The 16,036-nt window shown below is 40.6% G+C and overlaps 1 protein-coding gene across 8 annotated transcripts in view; it reads right to left on the minus strand.

The window, feature by feature from the left end:
- Nucleotides 1–6,964, minus strand: part of CBLB (Cbl proto-oncogene B) — a 222,049-nt gene extending 215,085 nt beyond the window's left edge. The window contains exons 1-2 of one of the 8 annotated variants that reach the window (XM_069579132.1): nucleotides 6,840–6,964; nucleotides 5,129–5,310 (exon numbers count right to left, since the gene is read on the minus strand). In XM_069579132.1, the coding sequence (XP_069435233.1) occupies nucleotides 5,129–5,296 (168 nt within the window). In that variant the 5' untranslated portion in view covers nucleotides 5,297–5,310; nucleotides 6,840–6,964. Of the gene's footprint in view, nucleotides 1–5,128; nucleotides 5,311–5,973; nucleotides 6,198–6,323; nucleotides 6,794–6,839 lie in introns of those variants that run through there. The other 7 variants (XM_069579103.1, XM_069579143.1, XM_069579095.1 and 4 more) reach the window with 7 other exon arrangements.
- Between the last annotated feature and the right edge of the window lie 9,072 nt (nucleotides 6,965–16,036).

The raw sequence follows: 16,036 nt of genomic DNA on the forward strand, positions 1-16,036 counted from the left end.
TCTCATTATGCTCAAACATTTCAGTGGTCCTCTGCCTACTAAATAAAAGTCCAAATTCCTTAACAAAACACTCAAAGTCTCTTTAACCTTCTCTAACTTTCCTTCGATCACTCCATCATCTCCCTTTACCCATCTCTCCTTCAGCCTGATGTGTCCTCCACCTCACTGGAATCCAAAACATCCTCTAAGAAATGGCTAGATAATACTACCAGCTATACTACACCATACTGCCTACACCAACTTTCCACCCTAGCAAACAATACTCACATACTACATTACAGCACTTTGTGGTTCCCTCAGTCGTGTCAGACTGTTTGCAACCCCATGGACTGCAGCACACCAGGCTTCCCTGTCCTTCACTATCTCCTGGACCTTGCTCAAACTCATGTCCATTGAGTAGATGATGCCATCCTTATTTACACTGTATTACAGCACTTACTATATCTTCCAGGATAACATGGTTATTTATGATTGCCTATCTTTCCATACTTGGCATATAATTAATGAATGATGAAATCATTAATAGTATAGAAAGCAAATTTGAAAGAAGTTGACTCAAAAATCTGAATGGTTATAATTTTATAGGAGTTAAATGATTACTAACTAATGAACCCCTCTATTAAAGGTTTGCTCTATATCACAAGGATAAACCCAGGAAACTCTTGGGAAGATTCCTTTACATCTTTTACTTTATCCAAAAGTTTTACCTAGAAAGGACAGGAAGCAAACTTTGGGATCACTTCATTTATCTAAGCACAAATTCAAAAACCTAACTCAGAACTAAACAAAATAACCTAGATACGTATTGCGTTATCCTCTATCCAAGTCTATTTGGGCCCATGATCCTGCTAATAGAGAACAACCTCACTGAGGAAAATGAAATATGTGAAGAATAATTCAAATAAATGATATTCCCTATTCCAAGAGCCCAAGGACAGTGATATTCTCAAACCCATCAAACACAAACAACTGGCATCCGAAAATAAAGTTTTAGTCTACGTGCAATATTTTTCAGAGGTATGAGTAAATTAACTTAGAAAAGAATACTATTTTTTAATAGCTGTATTTTAAGACATTTTGACTGAAAAGCTTTAAAATATATTATAGTTGAAATGAGATTACAAAGACAGAGAATAAATTAAATTCCAAGCTTGCAAATGTATTAAATGCACTGAGGATAAAACGCAGGAAAAGGCTGTCTGGCATCATCACTTTTTAAATGCTTTTAAAACTCTGTCAGTAATATAATTTCAAATAAGTGACAAGGACAGCAAGACAAAAACACAGGCAGGTACTCAACTTGTTTTGCTCTTTGGCATCAATTAATTATTTTTTAATTTCCTGAACATCCATGTATGCTCAGTACATTTAGTATTTATTAGATGGAAAATTATTTCTTCCACTTTCCATCACCTGGCTAAGATGCTTGTGAAAACCATACTCAGGAACCTCACATTAATAAATCATCACTCCTACACACTGATTAGCAATCATTTCCTTACCCTCACCACAGCATTTTCAACAAGAATACAATAATGCCTTTCCTAAAGGCAGTGGCCAGCAGAACCCAGACAGACAACAGGCTAAGCAGTGGCCAGAAGAAAAACAAGGCAGATGTTCTTGACTCTGCTTCCAATGTACTATGTATAGGTCTGTATTACAGACCTCTCCATATGACATGGCAATTACCCACTTACATGCCTGGCTCTGATAATGGTCTTGGAGCTTCCTTGACAGGTCTAGGGCAGATTTATATCTTGTCTAGCTTTGCATCTCCAGGTAACAAGAACTTCATAGAAACACAGTAGGTCCTCAATAAATGTTTAAGTGTTTAAGAACCTCCATCTCTGTAAGGGTTTTGGAACAGACTCCACATTTCAGGTGTATATGAACCTCACTGTGTATTCATCACTAATAGTTCTGTCTCTGTATCAGAGAGGCATCCACTGATCTGAACAGTTTGGGGTCAGCTACTGACTTCCACTGACACATGGAGCTAAGACCAGAAAAGATTATCTAAAATAAATGAGATGCTTTGAGATATGTTACTATTCTTTTCCTCAATAAATGTACCATGTTAAGTTTGTGCCACTGATGTTTTCTTTCAAAACACTTCACATCTTACAAGGAACACAACTGAGCAATTACTCCCTCCTACTCTCAGTGACCTTGCATAGAAAGCTTGCCCTCTGAAAACATACCAGTTAGCTAGAACTGGAATCTCAGTTGACTGTTTTAAATTCTAGAGGCCAGGGAATGGTGTAACTACACTCTTACTGGGTTTTTCCCCTACAGTCTAAGACTGCTTCATAAGCCCTGTGAGATAAGTTATTTTACTTTGTAGGTAGCTGAGATATACTGTACTTGGAGCTTGTTTACAAATTTACACTTCGAAGATTTGACCTTGTTGAAGAGGTTTTATAAAGAAAAATGCTGAATACCTCATCCTCTCTTCTACATAACTACCAGTTAGATTTGAAAGTTACTATTGTTATTCACAAGCTAAACTCCAGCTATGGCAGTTATTTTACAAAACAGTTAGGCAATGTGTCAAGGGATTACCTTTTGGACTAATAATAAAGTTCCTGATGTAATCACCAGGACAGTGTTCATAATATGAATCACTTCCTTCACCACTGACAAGCAGAAAGATAAACACATGTGGGGGGTTCTTCTACACTATACAATTAAATAAAATATTCTTCCAATTAGTACCTATCAGTGCCTTTTTATTACTGTGAGATAGAGTAGCAATAAACGTACTAGACTTTCATAATGATTTACATGGTTTCCCTCCACAAAGCCCACAAATGCATACATAAACGAACACAACAATTTTCAGCCTTGACAGATAATGAAGACAAATAGAGAAAGCCACACAATGCACCTTTGCCAATACCTGTACCCACATTCCACTAAATAGAGACTTCAGGTAATAGATTTCCTCTTGAGTCAAGATTCTCAGTTGGAGAGGCTAAACGCAAACCCACAAAAGGGTTAATAAAATAAACAATGGCAGAAGCCATTTTTTTTTACCATAACCCATAAGCCATCTATTTTACCATAATCCATGATGAAATAATTAAAAGAGGATAAAACTTAGGTCAACAATCAGTTACAGGTCAAAATTACGTTTCAAAAATAATGACTCTATTAACCATAGTTCACCACTTCCTCATACAGATCTTTTTCATTTGATGTTCCAATATTTACTTACAATTGTACAAACTCTGACCACTCAAAGAAAGGGGTGGAGAGAGAGGAGACCTGCCCGGTATAACCTAACCCATTTTTGCCCACTCATATAACAGATAAGTTAAAGAAAAACCTTGACTCTCCTTCTCTTAAGCCCAACTAGTGATACAAGCATGAGTGACCTTAAATTGCTTACTCCTCAGAAAAGCAAAGGCAGCTAGTATTGTGCCTGCCAAATATACACAATTTTTCCAACTGCATGCTCCTCATTCTTAAGTATCCAATGTTAAAATGAAAACCTGACCTCAAGCAGCAAGTTGCAATGTTCTGACACTATGACATCATTCTATGTGAAGTACTTTAAAATCACAATTTGAATAATTGGCAGAAGCTTAAATAGGTCACACTGAAGCCCAAAACTAAGGATATTTATCTGACAAAAGTATTCTGGCTCTGCCTTTAGTGCCACCAGCCATAGAATGCCAGGCCTATCATTCATCTACCCATCTGCACTTTTCATAAGGATAAACAAAAATAAAGTAAATCTTATTCCCTTCCAGTATTGCTACCACCACCAACAGTGGCTTTTCGTGGAAAATATTTGAACAGTTACGAAAAAAGTAAAGGTAACTGCTTTACTTTTTACTCTTCATAATATGACTTCATGAAGGCTTTAGCACACAGCTACAAAGAAATATTTTTTAAAAACTTCCATTTCTGCAGGTATAAAGATATCAACAGCCCTGCATCAATTAATTTTATAATTAGTCCCAAATATCTATCAAATGAAACTATTAAGGGCTACAAACATTTACCAATATATAGCTTATAGTACTACTGATGCAAAAGCAAAACTATTAATTTTGCACAGCAGCAAGCTACATCTTAGGCTTCCCTGGTGGCTTAGTGGTAAGGAACACACCACCAATGCAAGAGACTGGGGTTCAATCCCTGGGTCGGGAAGATCCCCTGGAGAAGGAAATGGCAACCCACTCCAGTATTCTTGCCTGGGAAATTCCAGGGACAGAGGAGTCTGGTGGGCTACAGTCCCTATGGTCATGACTTAGTGACTAAAGCTACATCTTAATCATATTTTATTTCATAATCCTACTTAGTAAGACAGGACAGTGACAGCTACAGTTTTCTCAGCAGACCTCTGTAAAGTATTCAGGTTTCCTAGACTTGTCTGGGTACTGACATCCAGCACCATTTCTTCTTGTAACTTGCAGTTCATCTGAAAGCAACATGCAAAAACCACAGAGGTTTCTGATACTCTCAGTCCCACCACCTCCATCATAAATTTTCCTTTCACAATAAACAATGTGCAATCAAAAAGGTTTCCTGTTTCAAAATGGAATAGATGAAACAAACTGTGACTCTACCATTAACAACAACCAAAAAGTTCCTTAATGAAGATGAATTCTCAAAGGTGAAAATGGAAACTCTCAAATACTGCTTCCTCACTTAAAGACTAATATGGTTCTTTCCCCAGTAATCATTCTCAGCATCACACACTGTGGATGTCATGAGTAGTCCATCAGAGACTTTTCTTAAATTACTTGTATGCACTCTTTTGTTATCTAAGAGCAACACAACCTTACATAAGACAAAACAAACACTTCCAAACGATTCTAAGCCATGCACCAACAAAGAGCAGCCAACAGTAAAAGCTTTGCATATCTGAGTCATATAGAGGAACTTTGAACCTTGAAGAGTAGGACAAGAGTTAAAAAAAAAAAAAAAAAAAACAAGTCTTGGCTCTGAATCCAACTTTTCAAAATACCCAGAGCGGATATAAGAAACATGGTCAATCTGAATCAAAAGACTGTTGCCATACCAATAATTATTACTAAATGACAGTACAAACAAAACTGGAGAAACCACATCCAGGGTCAACCCTGCTGTTGTACAGACACAGTCAGACAGAACTTACCACTTTGTCCATGAGTTTCCAAGTTTTTTCCACGGTCCTGCGATCCGCTGCGGCTTGCTTAGGGGGTCCAACTGCATCTTGAATAGCATCAATAAAACCCAAAATCCGTCCTTTTCGGGGGTTTCCTCCTCGACCACCAGGGTTTCTGCCATTCATAGAATTTGCCATCTGGAATCTTAGCTCTTTGAAAGGAAAAAAAAAGTTTAGTTGGTCATGAAAATACTTATGCAACAGTAAACAGGTTAACTTGTACCCATTACATCCTCCTCCATCAGTGAGAACAAAATCCAGGGTCCCAGATTCCACTTTTCAATAGCGTGTGAATTTTTCACTCTCAATCTTTACACACAACACACAGGTTTAGGAGCAGTGGCCTTAGATCTGTTTTGGGAACACTAAGAGTTAAAGATGCATCATTCTCACATGGCAAGGAGTGAAGGTTTGATTAATACATAGCTAAGAAAAAACAGTAACAAAAACTTAGATTTCCTCTAACTACGTAAGAACACATCGGTTTTCCCTTCTCCCTGACTTAACCCCAATTCAAAAGACCAGAACTGAAGCCCCTAGAAAACACTTTGGAAGCCTCACTCAAAAACAGCACTTTAACTGTGTGACTTCGCCAAGTTATATAAACGTAAAGATTATTCTACAGGAGCAGAAAGGGATCGACTTTTGTCAACAAAGGCTGAGGACTTGGATTTTCCCGGCTAAAACCACCAAGTTCGGACTCATGAACACACGAGCACACAGTTCTTCAAATAACGCGGTTGAGGAGTTGTTCCCAAGTTAAGAGCCAAATGAACCAACAGACAGCCCATTTTAAAAGAGAGTGAGAAACTGACAAGAGCGGGCACAGAAAGGAGAGAGAGTTCATTTCTTAGGCTTCCTGCATTTCATCTCATCCAAGTCGGGTGGGGGTAGGGGGTCCAAAGCTTTGTCTCGGGACATCTGTGCCTCCCGGCTCAGGCTCCTCCCCTGCCACTCTCGGACCACAGCTTGGCGGGGCGGGGGAGGTGGACAGAGAAAGGACGAAGAACCCCTCCCGCTCCGGCAGCTCCGTGCGTCTGGGGCGCTCCGCGTTCAGCTCCCTGGAGGACGCTCCTAGCCGGGTTGTCTGCAATCCCAGCCCCCCGGCTCCCCTGATTCCCTATTCCTCCTTCCCCGGCCCAGCCCGGGTCCCGGCTTTAAATACCCCTCTTCAAAGTGTGACGGCGGCGGCGACAGCAGCTGGAAACCGGGGCTGTCCCCTCTTCCTCCGAGGCCCACGTAGGGTTGCCCCAAGCCCCTTGGGCGGAAAGCAGCGCCGAGCCTCCTCGGCACCCCCTTCCCTCCCGGCGTCCCGGCGCCGTAGAGACACGCGGGTGCGCGGGTCCGACTCTACGCGCACGAGCCCAGGGTGCGTGGGTAGCCCCGGCAGGGTGTGTGTAATCACCGTAAAAGCCCCGCTCCCGAGGAAGGAGCGACCCAGAGACGCCGGCCACCGAGGTGGAGAAACGCAACAATTACCGTCAAAACCAATCCACGCCCGCTCTCCCCTCCCGCCCGACTCTCAGGGAGGCCACGGGACGCCGCAGCAGCACTAGCCGGAGGAGGAGACCACTCGCTGGCCACCCCACCCCTGTAGGATACACACAGAGAGCCAGGCGTGGGGCGGGGCTGGGGGCGGGGCCGCTCGGGGCTGGGCCAATCCAGCGCACCCATGCCCTACCCGACAGCGGGCGGCGCCAATGGGCGGGAGGCGCCCGTCCTCCTCGCACTACCACCCGGTCCACGTCTCCCACGGTACACAATGGCCCCAGAGGAAGGCCCTCTCGCCACACGTCCGAAATGGAAAAGGATTCGGAGACAAATGAGGGGACTGGATTCACCCGAGAACGAAAGTCGTAAAGGAAATGGAAGCAAAGATGCAAGGCACTAGGGACTTAACCAATAAGGAGTGGGCGGGTGGGCGTGAGCGTTGGGAAACGGAGCCAAAGCGGACTCTGGCTAAAAGGCGGGACTTCCTGCTTCGCTCACCTTCCTAGTCTTTTGTTTCATAGCAACAGAGTAGTGGCTGAGAGGGTGTTGCTTCTTAACTCTGGGCGGATACGAGGCTGAAGAATTCATCTCCTTAGGGCTGCCAAACTTCTACCCAGGACAGCGGCCAAACGAGTCTAAAGCATGGCTTCTTGTGGACTAGCAAAAAACAGCATACAGTCATTCAGCTTCTAAAATGAAGTATAAGCCTTTCAGAGAATAGACTAGGGTTAACACCTGATTGCCAACCAAAACTTCCTTAATTTCTGAGCTTGTTTCCCTTTTGCTTTTAGTTCTGGAGGAATTGCTGATCAGACATCAGGTTGTTGAAAAAATAAACAATTGACAACGCAGGCCAAATTGTCTGCACTAATCATGCCTGGGGAGTAAAAGAACCAGACTATAGGAACTGCTAATGTATACACTGCACCTTTTTATTTACTGCAAGTTGCTGTGTAAATGACTGAAGAGAAAACAGCTTTGGTATTTTGTCTGAGTCACCTTTACTCTGTGTCTGCCATTCTTTCCCAGCATTTGTAATCTTGCTGTGGCTCCACCCCAATGTCTTTAGAAAAGCCCATATCTGACCAGTCTTAAAAAGCTACTGTTATGGGGTTCTTCTTTCAACAAGATCATAGATTAAATAAATGTCTTCTATTAGTTCCAGCCCCACCACAGGTGCTACTAACAATTGCTCTGGATTGTTATGCTTCAGAATTTTTTTCCACCTCAGTTGACAGTGTGGAATAAACTTTACACCTTGGGTTTCTCAGATGTTGTAACATTTTGTTAATTTTCAAAATATTTAACCAGTTAACCTGATAAGATGTTTCTTAATGGTCCTAACCACTTTCTAGTTAAATAACCGTTTTAGTCCAGTGATAATGACTGTCAAGGATCCTGACTTCTTGTTAACGTTCTTTACAGCCCGCAATACAGATGGTTAAAGTTTTCATTTGATTAAAACAGGCAAAACGTGGTCTTTGCAGCTGGTCAGGTGATAAAATGTGGTTCAGGAAGTAATTTTGTTTCTTTGCCATTATTTCTATGCCAATTATTAAAGATTAGTTCCTTGTTTTCACATTGTGTTTATCTACAAAAGAACTGGCTTCTCCATATCTCTTCCACCCATGCAGATCTCCTTTACACATAGTGACAGTAGCTAAATTTACTTAAGAGAGACTTCAAAAGAAAAAAAAAAAAAAACACTTATTGGGTCACCTTTTAAATAAATCCCAAAAGAATATATGTATAGAAGGTTTTTCAGCATGTAGGAAAAGAGTAGCTTAAGGAAACATTACAACTATGTATATACATTCTTACTCATATTCTATACTCATATACTCTAATATTATATTCATATCTAGATAAATGCAGAATAAGTAAAATACATGTTATAGCATGTGGCATTCTTTTGGTGTTAGCTTTGCAACTAAAGGAGATGACTTAGTAAGAAAATAGCACTGACTATGGTATCAAGCATATCACATTGATACAAATTACAAATTTTGTGGGATATGGTTTTATATATATATATATATAACACACATATACACAATGCACACATAGTTTATTTTATATATTATAAATAATACCAAGAAATTACAGCTTCAAATCATATTGAGTCTAAGTTAAGTTCTGGTGTAGTACTCCTGCCTGGAAAATCCCATGGACAGAGGAGCCTGGTAGGCTGCAGTCCATGGGATCCCAAAGAGTCAGACCTGACTGAGCGACTTCAGTTTGACTTTTCACTCTCCTGCATTGGAGAAGGAAATGGCAACCCACTCCAGGTTCTTGCCTGGAGAATCCCAGGGACTGAGGAACCTGGTGGGCTGCCGTCTATGGGGTCGCACAGAGTCGGACACCACTGAAGCGACTTAGCAGCAGCAGCAGCAGCAGCAGCAGCAGGGCTCCCATTTGAACCAGAACTAGGATTCAGGATTTGCTTGTGTCTGATGAACTGAGAGAGTGGTAGCCCTCCCTGCAAACTATTAGCATGAGTAGTTGATATCTGTGGGAGAATAAAGACCTGCTGGGTTGAAACTTTATATCCCAGATGCTTCCAATGAAGACAGAAGAGATAGAATATAATAAAGTACTGCATGCTGAGGGCTATAAATAAAAGCACAAAGAAATGTTTTCATAGGAGACGTTGTGATACTCAGAGCATAAGCAGTAGTACTTCAAGGGGACAGAATTGGCTAGAGAAATACATTGCTCATTTCTACATGTATAAGTCGATCTCAAACATGATGCACTTTAAGGTGAATGTGCTATTCTTCAGAAACACGGATATTTGTGACCTAGAGAGAACTTGGGTGTGACACCTTTATGGGAGAGGAGTGTTCTCCTGGAGGATCCTGGCATGAGGGAGAATGGCGTAACTCCTAACAAAGAGCCTTCCTTCCATGCACCCTAACAGCCAAGAAGTGAATAATATAAACAAGCTGATTGTAAGTGTATGTGAGACCCTTCCCTCAGGACTCTCAGAGAAAAACTGGGAGATGCTATGGCAGTGGTGCTGAGAAACTATAATGGCAGACATGAACCCTTGTTATTTGAGCATTAGTACCTGACATTAATGCTTGTACAGGCTGGTGCCATTTGAGAAAGTTCAGCTTAGAATCCTGTCTTTAAACCTGGAGAAAAAAAATTAAAAATAAGACACCTATTGGGGAAACCATTTACAGTTTTTTCCATTTGATTCCATTTTTCTTCTTTCTATTTTCTCCAAATTCACAGGTAACCCATGCAATATTAGACCAGTTGACTAAATAACAAAGTCTCCCTGTAACTTATTTGATCTATAAATAACCTCTCAAAAAATATTTGTTGAATGAATTGACTGTTTAAGGTTGTTCTGTAGAAAGTATAAGGTTTCCTGTTTCTGTGTAATTGAGAGTCCACTTTATTCACAATTTCAAACAAGATGTTACTTTTCCTACCAGGTAGATTTACAGCGCCCCTCCAACTCAAAATCATAACGATGCAACACAAAACGTTAATCCCCCAGGTATACAGATTCATAGGTTAGAGATAGATAAGTGGATTATTACCTAGTTATATTTTGGTTTACATGTCTACCTTGTTACAGAGAAGGAAATGGCAACCCACTCCGTTATTCTTGCCTGGAGAATCTCATTGACTGTAGCCTGCCAGGCTCCTCTGTCCATGGAATCACAAGAGTCAGACACGACTTAGCAACTAAACTACCACCGCCACCTTGTTAAGGAGAATAGATTTCCATCGTTCCTTAACAGCACGTACAGTAGCTAGCAGTGAGGGACGCTCATTTATGAACTTATCAGATATTACCTGAGTCTGAATACTAGTTTGGGATCAACTGGAATTCTTGTTTAGCAACAAAAGCAACAATAAATAACAATGCTATAGCAAGAGGAATCTTATTTCTTTCACACCTAGAAAATGTCTGAAGCTGGGAAGTACAGGTAAGGATAATGGATCCACAATTTTTCCAAGGACCCAAGTTCCTGTCTTTCCTCTGTATCATCCCAGCACCTTCTTTCTCACCCTCAGATCACCTTATGTTCCAAAATGGCCACTGGTGCTCTAGCTATCACCACTTATTTTCAGGTTAAAAGCTAAGAAGAAAGGTAGAAGGGTATATCAAACTCCTCCCTGAATCAATTTCCCTTAAGTAATTTTAAGAGAACTCCCACAGATATTTGTCTTTAATAGCTTAAGTCCAGAATTCAGTCTGATGGCCAAACTCAGTTGCTAAAATGTCTGGAAAGCAATGTATTTTTTATTATAGAAAGCAATATAGCCAGCTAAAACTTTGAGTTTTGTTTCTAAAGAGAAAGAAGTGAATAAATGTTTAGCAAAACACCAGCAAATACTATCACAAAGGTCTTGTTCAAGAAATAAATTTATGATTATTAGATCAGGTCTGAAAACAACTTAAGATTGCAGGTGGCATGAGATAATAAAAATTTGAAATACCAGAATAATATATATATGTTTCATATAGTATGTTTATATATATATATATGTGAATACAAGAATAACATATATATGTTTTATATAGTATGTTTATATATATATAAACATACAGGGTGCTCATTGGAAGGACTGATGCTGAAGATGAAACTCCAATACTTTGGCCACCTCATGCGAACAGTTGACTCATTGGAAAAGACCCTGATGCTGGGAGGAATTGGGGGCAGGAGGAGAAGGGGACGACAGAGGGTGAGATGGGTGGATGGCATCACCGACTTGATGTACATGAGTTTGGGTGAACTCCGGGAGTTGGTGATGTACAGGGAGCTGGTGTGCTGTGAATAACAGGGTCGCAAAGAGTCGGACATGACTGGGAGACTGAACTGAACTGATATTTGTTTATATATGAGATGTATATGAGATATTTAAGTATACAGGGTACATATAAGTATATGTGTGATGAATAAACCTACTGCTTTGTCTCAGTCTGTATTCTTTTGTATCCCGATTGCATTCTTTTTATTTCACAGTACATTTTCCAATAATGCCTTGATTCAGGGAAATGTGGATAATTTTCTTTTCCCTCAAGAGTTTGTGTGAAAAATGTGAAACGTGATAGAATGTGTCACAATAATTTATCTACAGTCCTTACACCTTTTGATTTATAACACACAGATACAACATTGAATTTTTAGTTTTCAATTAAACAAGATGTAAATTCAGAATTTCAAGGCTGAAGGGGATCACAGTGCTGATCACATTACTAAGTTTGGCAAATCTGGAAACTGACAAACTTATTCAAGGTGATTGGACCCTAAAAAAACATAGACGATAAATTCAAATTCACAGGAAATTAATGTGTAGTATAAAAAACAATTGTGTGGGAAATATAACTGCTAATCAGACCACTATTAATACAGACCAGTTATACATTCATTTTTCTTCTCAAAAAAACAAATAAAGACTACTGATTCTCAAAATGAATGTATAAATCAGAATAAATTATCTGCAGGAGTAACTCTAATAATGTCAATAAAGATCTAATATATTCTAACCCTACAGAAAGACTTCTCTACTGGTTTCAAAGTTTCCTATTCTCAATGTACAATAATTATCCTTTTCTATTTTAAATCTCTTGTTTCAGGACACAAGATCTATTAGGCATCCGTCTTTATCTTATCAGCTATAACTTCTAACTGCTCACTGACTCATTTATTCAATAAATATTTTTTGAGCATCTGATATATGCTAGACCCCATGAAATATAAAGATGATCAAGTACCAGTCATTGTTTCAGAAAGAAAAAAAAAAGCAGGCATATAAAAGATTATTATAAAATCAAGCAGCAAAAACAGTAATTTCTTCAGGCAGAGATCATCGCAAGAAACTGAGTAAAGCCACTTAAGCCAGCTTGGAAAAAAGTGATCACAAAGTCAAGACTTGCAAAGTAAATAGGATTAAAGTTAAACACAGAAGGGTATTCTAGTCAGAGACCTCACGAGCAAGGGCGAAAAAGAAAGAAAATAAGCACATTATGTACAGGAATAAGTGGCTCCATTTCGTGGGAAGCAGAGAAAGGTAAATAAAAGGCAAAATGTGTCAAGTGATGAGTAAATTAAAATAAGGCCTCAGGTACCCAGCAGAAGTACTTGGGTTTGATCCTTTTTTGATGGGAAGTCATTACATGTTTTAGACCAGGGGAGAGTGTATTGCATTAGAAAAGCAAAGGAAATGGCACTTTAATATTTATATTTCTAAATGTTCACAGGATGGTCAGATTGATAATGGATTGCAGAAGGATGAGACTGAGGCAGGGAGCTGGTCAGGACACAGGCAGTCAGTAATGGTGATGACCGAAAATGAGGCAGTGGAACTGGAGATGAAAGATGAGTGAGTGACGTATGTGAGAAATATTGAGAAAAGTGGTTTTTATTCCTGTCTACTCATTAGAAATACTCTTGCCTGGAAAATCCTATGGATAGAGGAGTCTGGTGGGCTGCAGTCCATGGGGTCACGGAGAGTCGGACACGACTGAGTGACTTCACTTTCACTTTTCACTTTCATGCATTGGAGAAGGAAATGGCAACCCACTCCAGTGTTCTTGCCTGGAAAATCCCAGGGACGGGAGAGCCTGGTGGGCTTTCGTCTGTGGGGTCGCACAGAGTCGGACACGACTGAAGTGACTTAGCAGCAACAGCAGCAGCCCATTAGAAAAACAAATTTCCAGCCCCCAATATCAGAGTTTCTTCTTTAATAGAGCTAGGATGATGTTAAAGCTTCCCAGGTGACCCTACATAGAAACTGAGGCAGATCAGTGATTTCTGTTCAGTTTAGTTCAGTCACTCAGTCGTGTCTGACTCTTTGTGACCCCGTGAATCACAGCACGCCAGGCCTCCTTGTCCATCACCAACTCCCAGAGTTCACTCAGACTCACGTCCATCGAGTCAGTGATGCTATCTAGCCATCTCATCCTGTCGTCCCCTTCTCCTCCTGCCCCCAATCCCTCCCAGCATCAGAGTCTTTTCCAAAGAGTCAACTCTTCGCATGAGGTGGCCAAAGTACTGGAGTTTCAGCTTCAGCGTCATTCCCTACAAAGAAATCCCAGGGCTGATTTCCTTCAGAATGGACTGGTTGGATCTCCTTGCAGTCCAAGGGACTCTCAAGCGTCTTCTCCAACACCACAGTTCAAAAGGATCAATTCTTCGGCACTCAGCCTTCTTTACAGTCCAACTCTCACATCCATACATGACCACAGGAAAAACCATAGCCTTGACTAGATGGACCTTAGTCAGCAAAGTAATGTCTCTGCTTTTCAATATGCTATCTAGGTTGGTCATAACTTTTCTTCCAAGGAGTAAGCATCTTTTAATTTCATGGCTGCAGTCACCATATGCAGTGATTTTGGAGCCCAAAAAAATAAAGTCTGACACTGTTTCCACTGTTTCCCCATCTATTTCCCATGAAGTGATGGGACCAGATGCCATGATCTTCATTTTCTGAATGTTGAGCTTTAAGCCAACTTTTTCACTCTCCTCTTGCACTTTCATCAGAGGCCTTTTAGTTCCTCTTCACTTTCTGCCATAAGGGTGGTGTCATCTCCATGTCTGAGGTTATTGATATTTCTCCCGGCAATCTTGATTCCATCTTCCAGCCCAGCGTTTCTCATGATGTACTCTGCATATAAGTTAAATAAGCTGGGAGACAATATACAGCCTTGACGTACTCCTTTTCCTATTTGGAACCAGTCAGTTGTTCCATGTCCAGTTCGAACTGTTGCTTCCTGACCTGCATACAGATTTCTCAAGAGGCAGGTCAGGTGGTCTGGTATTCCCATCTCTTGAAGAATTTTCCACAGTTTCTTGTGATCCACACAGTCAAAGGCTTTGGCATAGTCAATAAAGCAGAAATAGATGTTTTTCTGGAACTCTCTTGCTTTTTCCATGATCCAGCAGATGTTGGCAATTTGATCTCTGGTTCCTCTGCCTTTTCTAAAACCAGCTTGAACATCAGGAAGTTCATAGTTCACGTATTGCTGAAGCCTGGCTTGGAGAATTTTGAGAATTACTTTACTAGTGTGTGAGATGAGTGCAATTGTGCGGTAGTTTGAGCATTCTTTGGCATTGCCTTCTATGGGATTGGAATGAAAACTGACCTTTTCCAGTCCTGTGGCCACTACTGAGTTTTCCAAATTTGCTGGCATGTTGAGTGCAGCACTTTCACAGCATCATCTTTCAGGATTTGAAACAGCTCCGCTGGAATTCCATCACCTCCACTAGCTTTGTTCGTAGTGATGCTTTCTAAGGCTCACTTGACTTCACATTCCAGGATGTCTGGCTCTAGGTGAGTAATCACACCATCATGATTATCTGGGTTGTGAAGATCTTTTTTGTACAGTTCTTCTGTGTATTCTTGCCACCTCTTCTTAATATCTTCTGCTTCTGTTAGGTCCAGACCATTTCTGTCCTATATCGAGCCCATCATTGCATGAAAATGTTCCTTGGTATCTCTAATTTTCCTGAAGAGATCTCTAGTCTTTCCCATTCTGTTGTTTTCCTCTATTTCTTTGCATTGATCGCTGAAGAAGGCTTTCTTATCTCTTCTTGCTATTCTTTGGAACTCTGCATTCAGATGCTAATATCTTTCCTCTTCTCCTTTACTTTTGCCTCTCTTCTTTTCACAGCTTTTTGTAAGGCCTCCTCAGACAGCCATTTTGCTTTTTTGCGTTTTTTTTCCTTGGGGATGTTCTTGCTGCCTGTCTCCTATACAATGTCACGAACCTCGTTCCATAGTTCATCAGGCACTCTGTCTATCAGATCTAGTCCCTTAAATCTGTTTCTCATTTCCACTGTATAATCATGAGGGATTTGATTTAGGTCATACCTGAATGGTCTAGTGGTTTTCCCTACTTTCTTCAATTTAAGTCTGAATTTGGCAATAAGGAGTTCATGATCTGAGCCACAGTCAGCTTCTGGTCTTGTTTTTGTTGACTGTATACAGCGTCTCCATCTTTGGCTTCAAAGAATATAATCAATCTGATTTCGGTGTTGACCATCTGGTGATGTCCGTGTGTAGAGTCTTCTCTTGTGTTGTTGGAAGAGGGTGTTTGCTATGACTAGTGCATTTTCTTGGCAAAACTCTATTAGTCTTTGACCTGCTTCATTCCACATTCCAAGGCCAAATTTGCCTGTTACCCCAGGTGTTTCTTGACTTCCTACTTTTGCATTCCAGTCCCCTGTAATGGAAAGGACATTTTTTTGGGGTGTTAGTTCTAGAAAGCCTTGTAGGTCTTCATAGAACCGTTCAACTTCAGCTTCTTCAGTGTTACTGCTTGGGCCTTAGACTTTGATTACTGTGATATTGAATGGTTTGCCTTGGAAACGAACAGAGATCATTCTGTCATTTCTGAGATTGCATCCAAGTACTGCATTT

The sequence above is a fragment of the Ovis canadensis genome, chromosome 1 (assembly GCF_042477335.2).
Source record: "Ovis canadensis isolate MfBH-ARS-UI-01 breed Bighorn chromosome 1, ARS-UI_OviCan_v2, whole genome shotgun sequence".
NCBI classification, from domain to species: domain Eukaryota; kingdom Metazoa; phylum Chordata; class Mammalia; order Artiodactyla; family Bovidae; genus Ovis; species Ovis canadensis.